Genomic DNA, 21278 nt, shown 5'->3' on the forward strand with positions numbered 1-21278 from the left:
CCTCCTTCAGTCCATGCTCCTCTGCATCTTGGTATCAAACTGCACCCGGTGAAGCTTCTGCCACCAGCCTGTGCACTCATTTCCACCATTTCAAACTAAACATTTTGGTTTTGAACCCCAGGGTGCATCCCTCACCTTAGAAAGTACTATTTGCTACTTGAGTTTTCTTTTCCTAAGTTCTGCAGCTGCAAGTGTCTTCTGTCTACTTCCTCTCATACTCCTGGTCCAATCTTTCAAAAACCCTTTCCACTTATTTTCTGGTTTGGGGTTTCAGACATCTCCTAATTTCTTCAAAGACAGAGTTTTCATTTCTGGGTTTTTCTTCCCCCTCCTAGTTGCTTGGGGTAATTTTCCAGGGGAGAAAGAAGAAAGGCTTACTTCACAAACTGTCCCAGTAAGAATGCTTAATAAAAAATTAACTTTGTTCTGCTGAATGCTTCAAAAATCGCGTTTCTGATACTATTTTCTAATTACATATGCTTCAGGTACAACATGCATGCTAATGAAAGTGAACCTCAAATACATGTGCAATGAAGCAAAGCTGATGTTCCAGATTACATTTTAATAGTCCCAAAGAAAATGGAAAACTGCAACTGCATGCTTGTGCAAAGCTGACAGAGGGAAAACGCAACACGGTGGTAGGGTCCAGTACCCCGGCTTCACAGTGCTAGCCGACCTTCCCTTTCCACCACGAGAACCAAAGGAACAAAGTCACACTGACTTAACGTTCAGGGTCGCGCCAGAATATCCTGGGGCGGGGCGGGGGGGGGTTCCTCTGTTTGGGAGGTAATGGATTCAAGAGCCTGGGTCAAGTTCACAGAGGTCCCTCCTGCTCGACACGTCGGGTCGGATGTGTCCCAGGAACCGAAGCCGCGGCTCGGAAAGCGTCTTAAGCACAACTCTACTAAGCACGGTGCCCAGGACTAGGGTTGGTACGCCTCCGGTCGCTGCCCTGGCAAGACGGCGCGCTGGCGTCCGTCAAAGTCATCCAAAGCCGGGCGACAGGGCACCGCGGCCCAGGAGGGAGCCCCACCAATCCCTGTGGGAAAGCTGCCGCAACGCAGGGCCCGAATTTCACCGCAGACCGCAGCCTCGGAGCACCCGCCCTCCCGGCACTCCTTACCGCGTTGCCGATGCTGCTGCCGCTGCCGCTGCTTGGCTCGGACTCCACGAGGCTGGAGCCACAGGACCGGGCCGAGGCAGCCGTCGTCTGGCCGGGTGGGAGGCGCGGCCCGCCGGGCTGCAACGGCGGCGCCGCGGGGCCCGGCGCGTCCTCGGCCTCGTTGCCGCCGTGGTACACAACCCGGCTCTCGGAAGCGTGGATGCTCTGGGCACAGCCCATGCTGGAGGCGGCGTCTCCGACACGCTGGCGGGTAGCCGCGAAACGGTCAGTAAACGGCCGGCCCGGTGCCTCGCGGCTGCCGCGAGCGCCCTGTCATCGCCGCCTGGGCGGGAGCCGGCGAGCGCGGGTCTCTCGCCAGGAAGTGCGGCCGCCCCTTTTATCGCGGTGCGGGAACAGCAGCTGCGGCGGTGGGGTGGGGGCGGTGGGGCGGGCAGCGCACCGCGGCCGCCCCTCCGAACATGCCCTTCCTGAAGCGGGAGCCCTTAGCCTCCTCCCTCACATCGCCGCGCTCGCCTCTGCCGAGCCGCGCTTCCGGGGAATTTCGGGGGAGGAGATTTGAGCTCTCCCGACCCGAGTGTAGGCGAGTCCCCCGAGGGAGGTGAGATCCCTGCTGCGCCCGCTCACGGCCCGTTCCCGCTCCGCGGCGCTTTAGCAGCCGACTCTCGAGGCTCGGGCACCCACGCCGCTCCGCCTGCCGCCCCGCGAATAAATGCTCCTGGTGTCAGGGCTGGTGGCGGAGAAAGCTAGCCTAGATCTCTCGCCGTTGAGGGGTAGGGGCCAAAGGAAGCCGGTTGGGGCGACGAAGCAGCGTCCGCCCGGGTAGGGAAGGAGAGACCTCGGCTCCAGTCGGATCTGAAGCCGTGCCGTCGAGAAGCACTGAAGCGGCGGCGCTCACCCGGGAGCTGCGGACGGAGCGGCTCCGGCTCCGATTGCCGGGCCGGGTCTTCCCGGCAGCACGCCGCGCCCAGCCCCCAGCTGTGACCTCCAGCGGGTGCTGGCGTCAATGCAAAGCAGCTGGGGCGCCCGCCGCCTCCTCCCGGGCCCCTCCCGCCACTGAGCAGGCGCGGCCACAACGGGAGGGGCGCTGCCTGGCTGCGGGGAGAAAGACTTGCCCAAGGCCACACACAGCCACCCCGAGCAGGTGGGCTCTGATCTCGGGCCTGCGGCCACCAAAACCCAGACCAATGGGTTCGAAAACCGGCTCCGGCTTGTAACTTAGCAGCTGCATGACTAATAGATAAGTAGAGATAACGGTCACTATCTCTGAGCTATTAAAGAGGCCGGTGGAAGGACCTCTGTTTCCAGTGGTCCCAGGCAGATGGGGTCCGGGCGTCATTGTCGGGGGCCGCAGTCCTTGTGCGTTCCCTCTGGCGCCAAGACCTGGAGCACCATGCCCGCCTACACAGGCGACCGGGAGGCTGTGATGCTGGGATGCTAAGAAGCTACATTTAGGGGCAAGCTGGGGATGCCGTCCCACTCTCCTCTTAACCAAAGGACGGGGCGCCCAAGGCCCCAAAGGCTCCTTGCTTGCGGGAGCAGAACCAGGCGTCCGCCGTGCCGGGCGCGGCCTGTGATGACGCGAGACGCGTTGGCAGAACTACATCCCACACATATCGCCAGCGGCTCGCTGTGTGACTTTGAGCGAATCACTTAGCCTCTCTGTGCCTGGGTCTCCTCCCACGATCAGCGAGAGGGTGGCACTCCTGGGCGTCCATCAAGGACCCCGGAGCAGCCCACCTCGGACCCGCCCTTTCTCCCGCCCTCCCTGCGGCTCCCGGTCAGCCGAGACCCCGACGCGACGGGTCCCTTTCCTCTCCCGCCGTCCACACCTTTCCTAGCGCGGCCCTGGCAAGACCCTGAGGTGCCAGGGCTCCCGCCTCCAGCCCGGCTACTGTAAAGACCCGGACGCGTGCTCCGGGCTGGAGTCCCTGTTGCAGCGCTGAGACTGCCAGACGGGCTCAGGAGGCGGGTTCCCTGCGATGACTCGGGCTTCAAGACGAGCCTAAGATCCACAGCCCTGGCGCCCCTCGAGCCGGGGTATCCCGGGCTGGAGGTGCGCACCGGGCAGTTTCCCGAGGGCGGCAGAGCTCAAAGGCCGGGCAACCCGAGGGCAGTTCTGTGCTATTGGCCCTCTTTACTAGCCCGAGCGGGCCCAAACCACTGGCACCTGACTTACACTATCAAGTTTAAGCACATTTAGCATAAGCACATTTAGCAATCTTATGTGTGCCTCCACGCCTTATAAAAGTACCAGCGGCTCAAAGATGTCTTGAAAGACACAGAAAAAGAAATTTACCATCAATTGTAGTGTTTTCTGCCTCTGTTTTGCTGGGTTTTGAACGTAATTTTTCCAGGCAGAATCTGCACTCTTCTAAATAAACAGTAACTGGTGAAGAAAACGCTTTGAACCGTCAGAGTGCTTGAAAGTCTATCTCACGCCCTCTGTCCTCCCCTCCCCACCTCACTGAGAAGCCGGGCCTTGATGACTCCCGGCACTGACCTTGCCTCCTCCAGGGGCTTCAGGCTGCCCTCTGGGCTCCCCTTCGCAGGTAGGACCTCGGTTTCCTGGGCTCACCTTGGAAATCCTTGAGCCCTGCTCTAATTCGGGGTGGGGACCCTTATCCCCAGCCCCGCCTCGCTGGCCTCCTGCGCTGCCCTTTGCTGTCCTGAGCTGGACTCTTGCCCTCTCTGTTGCCAGAGACCTGTTGGATGGCAGCGTTAACTGATTTCCAGCTCTGCAATTTGGAGACTCTAGACTTAGAAAGCTAAGGCTAAGAACAAAGCAGGAGCAGACAGCAACGGCAGGAGTCCTCTGCCCACTTCTGGGGTCACAAGGAACAACCGCCCACTCACTTTCATCCATACTCTGGAACTCAGCCTGGGACACTCCAGGAAGTCACAGTCTCTCCCTGCCACCCCCCATCTCAGCTTCAACTGCCTAACATCAGTTCCACCCCACCCCTCCTTCCCTGGCCATAATCTGCACCTTGAGGTCCCTGAACACTTCTCTACCCAGTTTCCCCAGACCTCAGTGACAGGGGACACAAAAGGGGTCACAATGACAGAACTAACCCAAACCTCACTGGCATGGGCCACCCACTGGCTCACCCAGGACTCCTGATCCCCTATGAAGAATTCCAGCCCGTGCGGTATGTAGGGGGCTCACGAACAATCCCACTCCTGCTGCAGGAGAGGCACCCCCAGCCATGTGGGTACCCGGAAGTTCCATGGCACGCAGGAGAACATACTCCTCCACCCCCCCCCCAATCCATTCCCCCAAGCAGAGGTGCTTGACGCCCACCAGGCTCAGAATTGTAGTTGAAGGTCAACTTCAATTTGGTGGTTTTTTTTTTTTTTTTTTTTTTTGCAGTACGCGGGCCTCTCACTGTTGTGGCCTCTCCCGTTGCAGAGCACAGGCTCCGGATGCGCAGGCTCAGCGGCCATGGTTCACGGGCCCAGCTGCTCCGCGGCATGTGAGATCTTCCCGGACCGGGGCACGAACCCGTGTCCCCTGCATGGGCAGGCGGACTCTCAACCACTGCGCCACCTGGGAAGCCCCCAGTTTGGTTTTTGTTTTTGTTTTGTTTTAATGTGGACCATTTTTAAAGTCTTTATTGTATTTGTTACAATATTGCTCCTGTTTTGTGTTTTGGCTCCTTCGCCGGAGGCAAGTGGATCCCAGCTCCCCAACCAGGGATCCAACCGGCACCCCACCCCACCCCACCCCACCCACATAGCCCTGCACTGGAAGGAGAAGTCTCAACCACTGGATCGCCAGGGAAGTCCCCTCGAGCAGTTCTTACTCTGAGGTCTCAGGCATGAGGTCAGTGGGGCCGGGAAAGAAGTCACCCAAGGGACAGAGGCCAGCCTGGGCCCCCACCCACCCACCCACTAGCACAGGCCATTCCCAGGGGACTCCTCAGTCCTCATGGCCGCTTCATCAGTTCATGAGAGACATGAAGATGCAGGGTCCCACACAGCTTTATTCTATCTAAAACCCAAACCGACTCCGTTTCCACACCTCTTACACTTAAGCTGACCCTTTTTACAACCGATGCTCCCTCCTGGCTTTATTTCCTCCTCCACCCAGGAGTCAGCGTTCAAAGACTGCTACTGGCACTCAGTTTTCTACTCCTCTCCTCGCCTTCCCCATTGAACTGGACTTGAAGCAGCCACAAGTGGGAGAGATCCTGCACCCTGAGGTGTGAACCCCAACCCTGCCATACATCCCCTCTCCAAGCTGCTTTCCTCTACTGTAAATCTGGGATTAAGGGTATCTACCTCTCAGGGATTAAATGGGCTAACTGACATCAGGTGCCTAGAATAATTACTGAGCGCCTGCATCTTAGCTCCCACCTTCTCCTGGGTCCTTTCCACACCACCTTCCTCCAGGTCTCCGCACAGACTGCCAGCAACTGCTGGAGGAAATGAAATGACCCCGAGGTTCAATACCCCTACAAATCTGTGGCATCAGCCTTCACCAGGTTCATTTCTCTAGCTTTCAAACTTTTGTACAATGTAATTTTTTTAATGTCTTTATTGGAGTATAATTGCTTTACAATGTTGGTTAGTTTCTGCTGTATAACAAAGTGAATCAGCTGTATATATACATATATCCCCATATCCCCTCCCACTTGCGTCTCCCTCCCACCCTCCCTATCGCACCCTTCTAAGTGATCACAAAGCACCGAGCTGATCTCCCCGTTCAATGCAGATGCTTCCCACTAGCTATCTATTTTACATTTGGTAGTGTATATATGTCAATTCTATTCTCTCACTTCGTCCCAGCTTACCCTTTCCCCTCTCCGTGTCCTCAAGTCCATTCTCTACGTCTGCGTCTTTATTCCTGTCCTGCCCTAGATTTCTACAATGGAATTTTTAAATTGTTTTAAAATTACACATTTTATAATTTACACATTAATACGTGCTAGAAAAATAGGAAAAGAAAAAGCAAACTTAGCAGAAGTATATAAAGTGTGCAGAGGCAAAGGAGAGTCTCTCTTCCTTCCCACTCCCTTCCTTCCGTAGAGGTAACTACTGTTAACAGTTTGGACCATATGCTGCCAGACCTGTTTCTATGTTAAATATTATACACACACACACACACACACACACACACACACACACAGCTATTAGGATATCAGAAACAGGGCTGCCGTGAACATCCTTGAATGTATCTTTTTCTGTAAGGTGGACTCCTAAAAGTTGAATTGCTTGGTAAAAAAGTTATGTACCCCTCAGGCCACCGCAGCTCCAGAAGGGATGAGGGGAAATGAAAACATAGAGCCTGGCTGAGCTGAGGGACTGAGAAGGGGGAGCTCTTTGGACATGCCCTCTGCTCCTGGATAAGGGGGATCCAGCCACCCCCAGATGCAAGGCCTCTGTTGATCATCCTCTCCAGGCCCCTGGCCTCCTTATCTTTATTTCTGTCTGTACTCCCAAGCCTTTAGTAAAGTGTTTGAATGTTCCAGCCTTTCTCAGATAAGGGAGGGAATGGATGATCCACCCCTAGGCCAGAACTGTAAGGAGGGAGCAGCACTTCCTATAGGTGAGAACAGTAGAGAGAAGCCCCCAGATGCTGTCCTCTCGCTCCAGAATTCAGACGTACACCTGCATTTCTCTCCTCTATTTGGCTCCAGACCTTGGTACTCGTGGTTCTCCTGGAGCTCAGGATTGACAACCTAATGTGGACCCCCTTCCTCAAAACGACCTTATTAGCTCCTGCCGTCTCAGACTCCTCCACTCCCAACAAGGAGCTCTGCCCCCAGTGCCAGTTCCCTGGCTCCATCCACACTTGCCCACCACACCAGGGGGTCATATCCTCTCCCACCTACTGGAGAAAGTCCCAAATTCCTAACACTGCTGTATTTGTTTGTAAAGGTCAGAGACCAACTCCACTAGCTCAGCCAGGGTAGGTATTTACTGCTTCATTTCCCAAGAATACCAGAAGGGAAGAATACAGGGACCCAGATGCCACTAGGACCGTCTCGCTGTCCTGACACCTCAGCTCTCCAGATGCAGTTTGCTGTGATGCTGCGAGCATGGCCTTTGGGAGCCCTAGTCTCTACCTCCACAGCCCCACAGCAACACCGTGGCTTTCCACACCACAGGGAGTTCCTTGTCCCAAGTTCCTAATTTGTTATGTCCCTAATCCCAGGCCCCCATCACAGGGCCCCATGCTTACAAGGGTCCCAATCTCGGTTTAATGCTCAGCTGTGACCATCTTAAAATTCTTAATAAGTGCTGAATGAGGAGCCCCATATTTTCATGTCGCACTGGATCCCACAAATTCTGTGGCCAGTTCTGCCTACCTCCTCTGAAAAGTACACTGTCCAGGTGTGTGCAGGGGGAGACAAGCATGGGGCAGTGCAGGGGAGGAATCTGGTATCTTGGGGGAAATTCACAGGGTCTGCCCTGCAGGTCATGTTGTTATTTAATAAAAACAGTCCATGCCTCCCTCTACCCTGGACCCAGTGCCCCAGCCCTGGCTCCGTCCCTGGCCTCACTCCACCTCCCGGGTAGGTGGGACCGGCCTCAGGTTTCCTCAGGAATGGCCGTCTCAAGAAGCAGGTCACAGGGGGTCAAGTGACACGCCAAGGTCACACAGCTGGATGGGCCACAGCCAGGACCCATGAAGTCCTCCAGCTCTTGTTCTTTCCCTGGGGGCTCATCCCAACCCACCCAGCCTCCCAACCGCCCAGCCTGTGGCTCTCAGCCAAATTCCACCTGAAAAGAGCACTTGGTTTCTAGGGGCCAGGATCGCTGTTGACTGCCCCTCCTTCAGGGCAGGAGCAGGGGAGCAACACAGGGTCTCCTGGCCTGGAGGAGGAGAGCAGTGTGTCCAGGCAGCCCTGAGATGGGACCTGTGACAGCGATGACACCGGCCAGCCTGTGTGACAAGCAATTCACATGTGTGAGCTCACGTATTCCTCAAAACGGCCCCATGAAGTGGTTACTATTGCTCCTCCCACTCCCCTACCCCTGCCCCCATTTTACAGACGAAGACACTGAGGTTTTTTAGAACGAGAGCTGATGCAGGTCTTTAATAACCCAATACCCACCCTTTACAAAGGCTCTTAAAAACAGAAGATGCTTCTTTAATACAATGAAGCATATTTATTTCCAGCTAAGAGCTTTCAAGATATTTAATAATGAAGCACTAGAACACTCCCCAGGGCTGGGACTCAGCGGGTCTACTCTAAAGAGTGCCCCAAGACCAAGAAGCACTTGACTAGAGCATAATTAATGGATTCAGAAATAAAACGAAAGGCAACAACCAGCGCTGCTATTAGCCAGTGTTATCTAGATGGTCTGAGAAGTGCAATGAGACGTGGCTTAGAAAATAGAGCACAGATATTGGAACTGGAGATAAAATTGATCATTAATGGCAAGTAATGTCGCTTTATACTCAGGATACTCAGAAATCAATTCAAGAGTTATCAACGTGAAAGGTTTCCCTACAGTGACCAGATTAAAAGTAAAAAGTAGTACTCTAGACTATCAATGGCCCAATAGAAAATATAATGACAAAAATCACACTAAGTGCCGGGTTCTGGCTCGGCCCTTATATGGAACCCATGTTTCCCCAGACCTCACCTTGGTCACCATGTGGTAATGACCCACATTTTGCTGGCTCTTTCCCCCTCTACTAAGGCAGGCCTCCAGCCTCCTGCAACGTTTCAGCCAGTTGCTTCTGGGAGTGTCTGAGGGGGTCTGGGGTGAGGCAGTGAGATCACCCCCCACTCTCTCCCTTCTGCTGGCACCCCACACCATGTTAACAGCTGGGCCCTGGCACTGACTCCTGAGGCTGTGAAAGCTGAGGCCCTGGAGTCCTCAGGGTGCTGAAGCTCCTCTGGGCTCCAGGCACAAGTCGGGGAAAAGACACACTTACAGGGTCACCAGCCGCGTCTCAGGTTGCCCAAGACTCTCCTCTCCAGGTTTTCACACTGAAAGTCCTGCACCCTGGGAAACCCTCAATCCCAGGCAAACCAGGCCGACCGGTCACCCTACACCTTCATACACACGCGTGTGCGCACACACACAGTGTCTCACTTTGTCTCCTAGGCCCTGAAGGCATGCTGTTTGCGCCCTGTGTCTGGCAGAGTTTATATCTGGGCAAAGAGCCCTTCCAGCATCAGTTCACAGATTTTCTACAGGGGACTCAGACTCACGCTCACCCCTGGGTAGAGCAGGGAGACCCCAGAGCCCTGCGGCTTCCCCGTTCTCCTCCCTCTCCTGTCGCACATGCTCCTTCCCACCCCTTCCATCCACCTGCCACAGCTTTGGTTAAACCTGGAATTTGCACTACAAAGAAGCATCCCTGTCTAAATATCCCCAAAGCCCTGAGAGGAAGATGTTCTCATCTTTTCGCTATTGGAGAGAACATGGAGGCTCGGGGAGGTTAAGTAACTTGTCCTAGGTCACACAGAGAGCAGACGGCAGAACCTGGGTGCACACTGTGCCGTAACTGACACCAAAGCCCAACCTGTCTCTACTGTGCAAGCACTTCCATGAAAATAAGTTTTGGCGACAGTAACTTACATACGGGAAACTGAGGAGCCAAACATCACTGATGCTTGAGAAGCAGAAAGTGAATATGATACACCCCAGAGCGACTGTGGGCTGCTTCAGTCCCAGGATAAACGGGAGGCAAAATGCAAAGCAGCACACTGTTCACCAAAAGTATTTGGGGCTTTTTAAATGTCAGCCGCAACGATCATGAATCACTCCTCTTAAAGCTCTTAATCCAAAGTAACCCTCCTTTTTCCTCTGGCCTCTCTCCTGATTCATCAAGTTGCTTCTGATGGCCTGAATCACCCGCCCTGAGTTCTGGGTCTCCGGCCTCCCACGTCCCATGGGAAAACTGTCATTCCCTTCTCTCGGGAGGGGTGTCCTGTATAAGTGTGCCCAAGCCTGCTTGCAGGGGAGAGAAGACTTTGGAGGGGAAAGACTCCAGCCTAAGAAGCAGTGCAGCTGGAAAAAGTCACAGTAGCAGGCTGGGCCTCATAATAACCGGGGTCCCAGATTCATCCCTTCATGTACAGACTCTACTGAGCGTCTAGCAAGTGTAGGCACTGGGCTGGATACTGACGATACAGTGATGGCCAAATAGCCCCTGCCTATCAATGGAGCTCATAATCTGGGGTGGAAGGCAGGCTCCTTCATTCAACTCCATCAGAGTATAATTATAAGCTGATGAATGCTGTGACGTCCAAGGAGCTCTGATTGTGTAGCACAGTGGGAAATGACTTAACCTTGAACAGAGGAGAGTGAGCACCAGGATGTTTTCCCTGAGCTGAAATATGAATGGATAGCTGTTTTTCCTGCCCAGCACCCATTCATCCTTATAGCTACCTAATTTTCCTCTGGGAAACCACAGTCACGCCTAGTATCAACTCAAATTATTTGGGTGGAATGTTTAGTATGTACCACATCCCCAGCCACAGAAATTGATTTCGAGATAGGCACATGATTCAATCCAGAGTTAATGTGTGTTGATGTTACTGCTTGAACCCCTGATCAAGCCATACCTGAAGTCCGAACTATGCTGGGACTTTTTGGCTTTAACCACTTCTGCTTTTGATTAAGCCTCTTTGGGTCTAAATTTTGGTCTCTTGCAATTAAAAATGTCCTATCTGGGCTACAAAGTAATTACATTAAAAAGTATATAGGAAGGAACATTCCAGGCAGAGGTAAGAGAAAGCACAGAGTACAAAGGCCCTGAAGTGAGAGGCAGGAGCAGGGTAGGTTCAGGAACTAGCCCCTTCTAAGCTGTTGGCCACTTTTCTGAAGCTCCTTACGATCATTTCCTTTTGAGCCTTCACAAGCACTCTGAGATGAGTATTACCATTCCTATTTTATAGATGAGGAAACTAAAACTCACACAGGGGAGGTGACCTGCTCCAGGTCACAGAATAAGGACACCAACCCAGGCCTCTCTGACTCTGAGATCCATGCTGTTGACCTTCATCTCACGTGTTTCTGTCCCACATACGATCTAACGGGACCTCCGTCCCTTCTTTTCCATCCCACTCCTCTGACCAGCTGGTTTCTAGTTGGGTTCAGCCCATGGAGGCACAGAAGAGGTTAGAATGCAGGAGGAAGGGGAAAGCCAGTCTGGCTCTGGCAGCATCACGGCAGTGGCTGCAGCTGGGTTGGTGGCAACAGTAGCTGGCGGTGAGCATCGGGGCGGCACCTCTAGCAGCTCAGCAGCAAGGTGTGTGTCCTCCTGGGCCTGGCAGCTTCCTGATCCCTTTGGAAACACCCTCGTCATGCTTCTGTGTCTCCCGCTCTTCCAACACCTTTTAGCCAATTCCTCTCATCGACACTGCTTTGCCTGAGATATCTCGAGTGGTTTGTATTTTGCTGGCTGGCCATGGATTGATGTAATCATTGATGGGGTGACTGTTATGAACAGTCTCACTGGCAGAAGGTGTTACTGCCAGCTGCTGCCGGGGTAGTCCGCTGGGCTCAACAAACAGCAGATAAGGCAGGGATGGCAGGGATGGGGTCTGATCTTGCTCTGCCTGCCTTCAGAGCTTTTAACTACCAAGCCATAGCAACTTCTCATTAAGGCAGGGAAGCCTGTCTGCCTCCTACTGAGCCAAACATCAAGGGCTTGAGTTAACTCTGGAGAATTATGTCCCAGGCTGGCCATGGACTTAAGGTGACTCTAGAGAGAAAAGTTTTCAGAGAGAATCAGAATTTTAGTTCCAGACTCAAGATCACCCAGGCCAGGACCAACAGGTTGTGATGAAATAGCCTGCCCAAGAGTCAGAACTGCATTCACCCCTGACTGCCACCAGCTCCTGTGTGACCTGACTTGAGAAAGTCCCCCTCCCCCTCCAGTCCCCACCTATGAAAGGAGGAGCTGAGCCATGGCAGACACGGTGTGTTTCCTCCCCAACACACCGTGAAGGGCCTGGGGAGCCGTTCTCCTCTCACCTGCTTCCCAGGCCCTTCCCAGCCCATGGGGTGATGCTTGATGGGTTCCAGCCAATCGCAGTCACTCCTTTCCCTGTGTCAGGGATTGGTTTAGTCATGAGCACGCGACACACCCCTGGTCAGTGGGATGTAGGGGGTCTCTGGGGGATGGTGCGGAGAGGGGTTTCTGGGAAGGTTTTCCTCACTCTGAAAATAGAGACACGAGAGAGACACCTGACTGCTTTCTGCCTACAGAATGGGTGGGCAAGAAAGGGATGCCTGGTGCTGTTTCAGCAACCTGACCACCGTGAGGGAGAGCTGCCAACACCTGAGGGTGGCAGAGTGGAAAGATGGACAGAACCTGTGTCCTCGCTATCCTGAGTGTAATCCCATAACCGCCCAACATCTGAACTCCTTGTTAGGTGGCGTAAAACAGTTTCGTTGTGTAAGCTATTTTTAGCTGGGCCTTCTGTTATCTGCAGCCCAAAGCCTTCCACCTGACATATGAGGCCACCAGATGAACTTCCCTGTCCTTTTTAGATCTAACATTTTGTGATCCAGCTCCTCTTTTCAAAGGGGCAAGAGGGGACTTGTCCAAGGCCACACCATGCGTGTGGTGGAGCCAGGACCCCAAGCTGCTGCATTCTCTCCCACCATATACCCCTTTACCCCTTTGCGCGAGCCCTTCACGCAGTGATGGACATCACTTATTGTTTCTAAGAAATGCTTCATTTGTCACCCACAACTTCTCTGAGTTGAAAGGGAGTATGGGGCTGGATAAAGATGACCCTAGAGGACTTCCCTGGTGGCGGCGCAGTGGTTAAGAATCTGACTGCCAACGTAGGGGACACGGGTTCAAGCCCTGATCCAGGATGATCCCACATGCCGCAGAGCAACTAAGCCCCTGCGCCACAACTACCGAAACCTGCATGCCTAGAGCCCGTGCTCTGCAACAAGAGAAGCCACCGCAATAAGAAGCCCGTGTACCGCAACGAAGAGTTGCCCCCACTCGCTGCAACTAGAGAAAGTCCGCGCGCAGCAACGAACACCCAGCGCAGCCAACAATAAATACATACATACATAAATTTATTAAAATGAAAAAAGATGACCCTATATAATTTCCCACCCTGCAGCCTGTCCCTCTGCATGGGTGCCCTTGGGACCCAGCAGAATACAGAAGTCTGGGTGGGGTCTGACTCTTTCCCAGCACATAATTACTAAGCTTGGCAGTGATGGTGCTGCTAGCGTCCATGGGCCACCCAACTACCGTGCTCCCAGCTGCAGCTGATCCAGAAGATCAGAGAGGGTGAGCTCAAAGAGGCTCCTCTTCCTTCTGAAATGTGAAAACTTGCCAGTCCCACATGAAGGCTACAGAGAGCTCAGAGAATCCTGATTTCTGGCCTCCCTTTGGTAGGAGACCAGACTTGTGTAAATTTAGTGTTCTCCTGGCCCACGGTGGCAACTTGTGAGATCCTCCTGGTTGCTGGCCACCCAAGGGATAGAACCTGGGAATCTCTGCTGGAATCAGCCCCATCCCAAAGGGAAGCAGGGAATCTCAGCCCGGAGAGAAAGGAGAAGGATTCCATCCCTCCACAGAGACTCAGCCACAGAGCTAGCTGGAGAATCAGGCAGAATCAAAGTCGTGTCACTGCAGCAAGGATTTTTCTTTAGTATTTTTACCTAACTATGACTATTTAGGCAGAGAAAAGCCGGGTTGTCTCTCCCCTCACAGTGCTTATTCTTAGACCCTGGACAACCAGGTCACATTTGTGAGGTTTGGAGTGACAGTCACAGAGGATGCCTGCAGCCCAGGAGCCCAACTTTCCCTCTTCAAGGCTGATGGTCTAAACTTACTCTCTGGTATCAGTCAAGGACTTTAGTTTGTAAGTCACAGAATCCAACACTGGCTGTTTTAAGCAAAAAAACGAAGGACTTTTGGGGAAGGGCTATCAGGATGCTTTGGGCTGTAAGCAGCAGAATAACAACAGGACTTCTTATGTCACATGACAAGAAGTCAGGCAACAGATGCTCCAGGACTGGTTCAGCGGTTGTGCGGTCACGTGGTCCCAACCCCCAACAGAGCCTGACGAGCCCCACCTCCTGGTACTTGCACCCTTGTGTAGCCCCTGCCCTGCTGTGAGGACTTCCCTGGTGGTCTGGAGGTTAAGACTCTGGGCTTCCACTGCATGGGGGACGGGTTCCGTCTCTGGTTGGGGAACTAAGATCCCGTGTGCTGCACGGTGCGGCAAAAAAAAAAAAACATACTAAAAAATAGCGCAGGGCTGTGTGGCCTGTAGGACACTGCAGAAATGATGGCATGTGACTTCAAGGCTGGCTACATGGTAAAAGTCACTGTGGTTTCCACCTCATTCTGTCCCTTGGATCATTTGCTCTGGAGGAAGCCAGCTGCTGTGGGGTGAAGACACTCAGGCAGCTGTAGGAGAGGCCCATGTAGAGAGGAACTGAGGCCTCTTACCAACAGCCTCGTGGGTGAGCCATCTTAGAAGTGGATCCTCTGGCCTGATCAGGCCTTCAACGGTCTGCAGCCCCGACCAACAGTTTGACCACAACCTTGTGAGAGAACCGGACCGGAGCCACCGGCTTAGCCACACCAAGCTGGGCCTTGGACTGAGTTTTTGCACATCACCCTCACCACGTGCATGCAGTAGGCATTATTATTTTCCTCATGCTGCAGAGCAGGAAACGGCACAACCAGGAGGTGGCTGAGATAGGATAAGACAAAGCCCTCCCTTTAGGGGTCAGGCTGGGAGAGCTGCCCCATCTCCTGCTTAACTGTAGCACTTCAGGGACCCCCTGTTCTAGGCCACTTGCCCTGGGTGTCTTGGACCCCAGTTATTCCTCCAGTATAGGGCTCTGCTAGTACCTCCCAAACTGCCTAGCTTTCTGGTGGGGCCAGTGGGAAATCTTTACTCCCAGGTTCGCTGAATCCATGTCTGCACTTACCCCTGCCTTGTGCATCCCCGAGCTGACAACTCACCCTCAGCCTTATCCACAAACCCAGACAGTTCCCGGGTTGCACAGGTGCTCCTGAAGGCAGTATGTCCAGGAACAGCGATGCTTTGTTAGAAACAAGGCCACCTGAGGCATGATGCAGCACCCCCAGGAGTAGATTCCATCCCAAAGTGGCCCTCGGGGAGGTCCCTGCAACAGCAAGGCCCATACAGGGCTGCTGCCAGCGACATCGTCTGGTGCCAGGTCTCTCCTGGGGGTTTAGGTTTATGCAACTCTTTCTAGGATTTAATTTCCTTTTTCTTTTTTGGTCTCTATGTTCGTTACTATGCCCGTGTCTGAATGAGTTTTGTGCAACTCCTATGTAAGCGGGTAAGAAGTAGCTAAACAGCCGGGAGCGGTAGGGTCGGAGAAGGACAGTGGGTCAGGCTGTCACCATTCATTGGAGAACCAGTGGCTTTCAAGTTGCTTCTTAGGAAGGGAACAATTTTGTCAAAGGATATGAGCGCAGGAAGCACTGAAGCCTTTGGCGAGATGGGAGTAGAAACCTGACCACTCATCAGTCCCTCACTCCCAGGGGCAGCCCCCGAGGCAGCTCTGCGGAGAACAGTGAGCACTTTCAGGACTGCCCACCAAGCCCCCACCCCCTGCACAACTGGCAGCGCAACAAACCAGCATCTGTCAAGGCTTTAGTCCTGTTTCCCTACCATTAGGATTAGGTGCAGCTTCATGTGCCAGAGAAGCCTAATTAACAGCAGCCTATACAGCACAGACGTTGATTTTTCTCACTGGTCAACAAAGCCCAAAGGGAGTAATCAGAGATGCAGGCTCAGGTGATCCAGACTCAGGACCATCTGAGTGGGCGGAACTCACTGTGCAGGCACCGGTCTAGCAGCCCAGCCTTCTCGATCCCCAGCACGTGGCTGCGTCTCATGGTTCCAGGCCACTTTCTCTCACGTTCACATGCTGGCCAGAAGGAGGTGACTGACTCCCCTGGTTTGCCCAGGACAGAGGGATGGCCCAGGACGTGGCACTTTCCGTGCTAAAACCAGGAGAGTCTCAGGCAAACCAGGACGAGTGGGTCACCCTAGACGAAGGGCACGGACCCTCCCTTCAGGACACTTTGTGGAAGTCATACAACATGTTTCTTCTATCTCACTGGCCAAAACTTAATCACGTGGCCCCGTTTAGCTGCACGGGAGGCCGGGAAATGGCGATTTTATTCTGGTGGCCATATGTTCAGTTAAACACTTAATATAAGAAAAGAGGGGGAAACAGATATTGGGATCAACAAGCAGTCCCTGCTGGTGTCCCTCCTTCATCCCAACCCGCCCTCTGAGCACATCCTGCTGCTGCACCTCACACAGATGCAGGCTTTCCCCTTGCCTCTGACTTTTATTTTTCTGCTTGGCTGCAGTTAAAATTTCCCTCCGGCAATGTGGCTCCCAGCTGCCCTGGGTATCGTCACCCCAGCCTGTGCTTAATCCAGGCCGGAGACTGGACTGCTGGAGTCACAGCCTCCTGAACCACCTCAACTAAACTGCCACCCAGGCCGGATGCTAGGCTTCCTTATTGAAGAGCTTCAAAGGCAAGGAAGTCTCAAGGTTCGTCGGCAAGGCAAGAAGGGCAAAAACAGCCGTCTCTTTCCTCCCCTCCCCTCCCTTCTCTTTCTCTTCCTTCCCTTTCCCTTTCCATCCTCCTTATCAGACATCAGGTACTAAAGGTACCATGATAAATGAAACAGACACAGTTCCTGCATCCAAGAGATTACACAATAGCCTATGGAACAGACAGTGAAACAATCCTGTATAACAGGTATGACAAGGACCAAGATAGAAAACCAGTGCTGTGGGGTGCCTAGAACAGATCCCCAATCCAGATTTGGGGGTTCGGAGGGTTTCCTAGAACAGAAGACCAAATTTGGTCCTGAGGGACAAGTAGGGGCTGAGTCCTGACGGATGAGTAGAATGAGCTAAGTGGGAGAAGGGAGTGTTCCAGTACAGGAGGCAGCCTGTAGAAAAGCCACAAGGCAGGAGAGAATGTGGTCCCTTCAAGGGACTGGAAGCAGCTCAGGGAGGTTGGAACTAGGAGAAGGGAGGGGCTGTGCTGGGAAGTGGCTAGAGATGAAATGAGGGCGGTCATCAGGGGCTGGATCACAACCGTCCTCATGAGCCATGATGAGGAGTTGGCACTTTGCCTGAAAGGACCACCTGGGCCATCTGCCTCTTAACCACCCAGTTGCCCTTGTACTCTCAGCTGTCATCCAGGGCTTGTCCTGGGTCAATCCCATCATGAACTGGCCTGGTGGGCAGTGGCTGATAGAAGACAAGAGTGTAGCTGGACCCCTAGGAAGGTATCCTGCCTGGTCAGGCCAGAGCTGAAGATGAGCCAGCCCTGCCCACTGCCACGCTGTGGGGTGACAGATGTCCCACCCTGTGCCCCATGCCCGCCATTGGGTGGTTTAGCCTCTCCCCTGCTCCCAGACCTGGGCCCTGCTTCCCCACCTCCCTCTGGTCAGGAAATGTTCTGACAGCCCATTCTAGCAGGACCTCAGGATGGAGGATTTGGGGGCCCCTCGCCCAGGGACATGCAATTGGTCGGCCTCCACTCCTGAGGGGAGGGTTGCAAGGAGCTTCCCGTCGGTAGCCACTTGCTTGCTGGCGGGCATGGGAGCGAGCGGTGGGGTTAGGGACTGCCTGAGGGATTGCAAATCTGCAGCGGTCTGGCATACTTCTTTATTTTTTCTAATTCAATTTAAAGCTGACTCTAAATCACTATCCCACTGAGCTGGTAAGAAATTCAATCTCAGACATATCATTGAGCTTCCCTCCCCCAACTCCAATGTTTTGTCAAGGTGCCAGGGGTCTTCTTAGACAGTACCAAACGCTTGGGGTGACCCCTCTGGTCATACCAGTGGTTGCAGGACTGTCCCCTATCCCAGCCCTTGTACCCCCTCAGGTGTGGGGACTCAGCTGATCTGGGGTGCCCCTCGGGGTGTGGGAATTGCAGGCAAGAGGTGTGCACTCTGCGTCTAGCGGACCCTCCCTGAGTGTACCTGGCAGCCTTTCCCTCCAAGGCCTTGTCACCTCCTGCACACTGCCTAGAATCAAGGCGTGGGGACTCTCCCTACACTTCCCTGCCCTAATCACACTCTGCCCCTTTCCCGACTTGGGTAGAAATCTCTCTCTCCCTCCTTTTAGCTCTTAAAAGCCCACCCTTTCCTCCTCTTCTAGGATGTGTCACAGAATCTCCACAGACCCAAGGTTATTACAAAAGAGAGCCATCGACTTCCAGAAGCTTCTGTGCTCTGACCACCCAAAATACCCAAAGCAAGGAAATACCAAGAGACTGGCTCCTTGCTTGAAAGAGCCAGGGGACGGAGGAATACAAAGTTAATATCTCCACAAATCATCTGGCCTCTTCTGCATGAGGAAGGGCACGTCTCTTACTGTCACAGGTACTGCTGTTGTCAGTCTCACACACTTCCTGGCTCTGTCAATCTGCCAGTCTTACCTGGTGACTTTCCCTGGTTGGAGCTTCCCTCACCCAACATCATCCTGGGGTACTCGGACCCCCTTAGGCTGCTGCTGTATTAGTCAGCTTTCGTTACGTTATGCTGCAGTGACAGGCAAACTCAGAGTCTTAGTGGTTTACAACCATATAATGTTTAGCATACTATGCTTCCAACCTTGCAATGAAATAATGCAGTTTTTTTTCATTTTCGATGTGATAAAAATCAACTCTGTTATGAAATTAAATGACTCCTAATGGACTGCAATCACAAAATGTATGTAAATGTAACTTTGCGACTTGAATTATAAAAAGGAAACATCTATTTAAATGTGGAAGTATACCTACTCTGTCAGAGGATAAAGATTAAGGTAGCTTGATGATTATTGACTCTACTTTGTGTCACCCACTAAGTCAAAAATGCTAACTGAAAACATTTTTATTTTATTTGTTTAATTTAATATTTTATGTTATTTATGTTATTTATTTATTTAGGCTGAACCAGGTCTTAGTTGCAACATGTGGGATCTTTTTTTGTAGCTGCGGCATGCATGTGGCATCTAGTTCCCTGACCATGGATTCGGGCAGACAGTCAAGTGAGGGCGGAGAGTCACGGTTGGGTGGTAGGATCTCATCCTTGGGGCCTACAGTCAAAAAAGGGGGATGGCCAAATGCAAAGGAGGCCTCAGCTGTGGGGAAGCCAGGGCACTGGCAGGGAACTAGGATAGAATATAAGAGCAAGACCCATACCCGGCAGTGGAATTAAAGATGGCAGTGTGTCCGCAGCAACAAGGGCCAGTTACTAGAAATGAGACTGTCCCAGAGCGTGGAAATAGGATGACTTTAATTTCCTGCAACTAAATTGGTGGGGGGGGGGGCATTACAGTGAGGAGGAAGGGTCTGTCTGGTGGGTCAAAACAAATCTAGCCAAGGTCCAAGGAGAAAGGCAGTGACAGGGAGCCAGGCAGACCACCACAGGTATCAGCCGACTGAGAACGGAATTCGGAAAATACACTGGAGCAGATGTAATTAACCTATATTTCACTGTCACAACACAGCGAATGTCACCTGGCTTCTGACACCTCTCTGTGCCACTAACTACGCAACAGAGAGACTGCTGGGAAAGCCCTGGAATAAAACTCCGCAAAGCCCACAGCTGCCCGCCTCCAGACCACTCTGTCAGAGAGAGGCTGCTCCTGATGCCCCCACTGTCACTCCCAGACAGCCACCCCAGCTCTGACCCTCTGAGACTCACATCACCCCGCGAGGCCACCGGCTACTCACACTCACTAGGGGCCTTGGGACTTGACATCAGTCTTCTCCACCTCACGTCCTAGGCAAGGTCAAGGTTCACGTGGCGACGCCACCCCACAACAGTTCCTTCCGTTTAGTTCTAACTGACCCCCGGTCCGGTCCACCCAACCCCACTCAGGCACCACTGCATGGCCACACTCAGGACATCATCTGACAGAATGTCCACTAGCTTTCTCTGACCACAACTTCCCAGTTCATCAGTTCCCTCTCATACCTCTTCGCTTTATAATAGCAATAACCATTATTAACCAAAATAACTAATAATAGGGAGTGTTTACTATTTGCTAGGCACTATTCAGAGCACTTGACATGTATTGAGTCATTTAATCCTCACAGCACGCCTAGGGTCTAAGTGCTATTATTATCCTCATTTTACATGATTTGAAGTCTGAGGCACAGAGAGGTTCAATAATTTTCCCAAGGTCCCACAGCTATAAAGTGGCTATAAAGAGCTGGGATTTGAAAACAGGTGGTCTGGCACCGAAGTGTGCACTCACTCTCTCTTTCATTTCTTTACATTTTATTGAACACAGAGAAAAGTACATATATCATAAGTGTACAAACAGATGAATTTTCACAAACTGAACACCCCCGTATAACCAGCACCCAGATGGAGAAGCAACACTACCAGCATACTGGAAGCTCCTCGGGCCCCCCTTCCAGTGCCACCCTGTGCCCTCCGACAGCAGGATTTGTTTACCCGTCTTTGGGCCTCTGTGGCTGGCCTCTTCTGTCGTCCTCACTGCTCACCGCCAGCGCACGCTGCTGGGAGACTTAGTGGTACTGAGCAGTTCTACACAGCAGGCGCTGTGCTGAGCACGAGGCTTGTGTGCCTTTCACTGAGATTACCAGGCCTTAGCTCACCTGTTATCCTAAACTCCCAGATCTCTTCTTGGGTCAGCTACTTCTGTCAAACCCAAACTCACAGCCTTTACTCTTGCTCTCTTGTGTGCCTTGTCAATAGCTAGTGGACATTCTGAGAAAAGCAAAACTCCAATTCCAGATCAGCCCAACTGTCCTGCTCATGCCCACATACACAAGAGTGGCAGAGCCCTGCCGGAGAGTAACACGACCTTGCAGAATGGAATGTAAATGCGTGACGTCCAAAGGCAGCTGAGTGCCACGTGCTGCCCAGGGTGCTTTCTCTACGCCCCCGACCACACCTTCTCCCCTTCTTAGAGAGGCTATTCCAAACGTTCCCCCTTCTCAGGCCAGCTTCCCTAACCCCATCCTCCCACTCCCAGCACAACTGCTTATCCCATTTCAGTAAGCAATCCTAGAAACATTTGCCATAAGCAAATTTAAAAGGCAAACTAGGAAAAAAAGTTATTAACCGTAAGTGGCAAATGGACTAATAATATTCGTAACTTTAAAAAAAATTACGTACAAATTGAAAAAAAAAACCCTCTAGTTCTCCAATAGGAAATCGCCAAAGTAA

At 52.7% G+C, this 21278-nt stretch overlaps 1 protein-coding gene across 2 annotated transcripts in view; it reads right to left on the bottom strand.

Annotated features, from left to right (window-relative positions):
• Window positions 1–21278, bottom strand: part of PDE8A (phosphodiesterase 8A) — a 136075-nt gene that overhangs the window by 94361 nt on the left and 20436 nt on the right. The window contains exon 1 of one of the 2 annotated variants that reach the window (XM_030878526.3): window positions 1124–2018. The exons of the other annotated variant lie outside the window; for it this stretch is intronic. Within the exon in view, the coding sequence (XP_030734386.1) occupies window positions 1124–1342 (219 nt within the window). The 5' untranslated portion in view covers window positions 1343–2018. Of the gene's footprint in view, window positions 1–1123; window positions 2019–21278 lie in introns of those variants that run through there. 2 annotated transcript variants of the gene reach the window in all.

Source organism: Globicephala melas, chromosome 2, assembly GCF_963455315.2.
Source record: "Globicephala melas chromosome 2, mGloMel1.2, whole genome shotgun sequence".
Lineage (NCBI taxonomy): Eukaryota > Metazoa > Chordata > Mammalia > Artiodactyla > Delphinidae > Globicephala > Globicephala melas.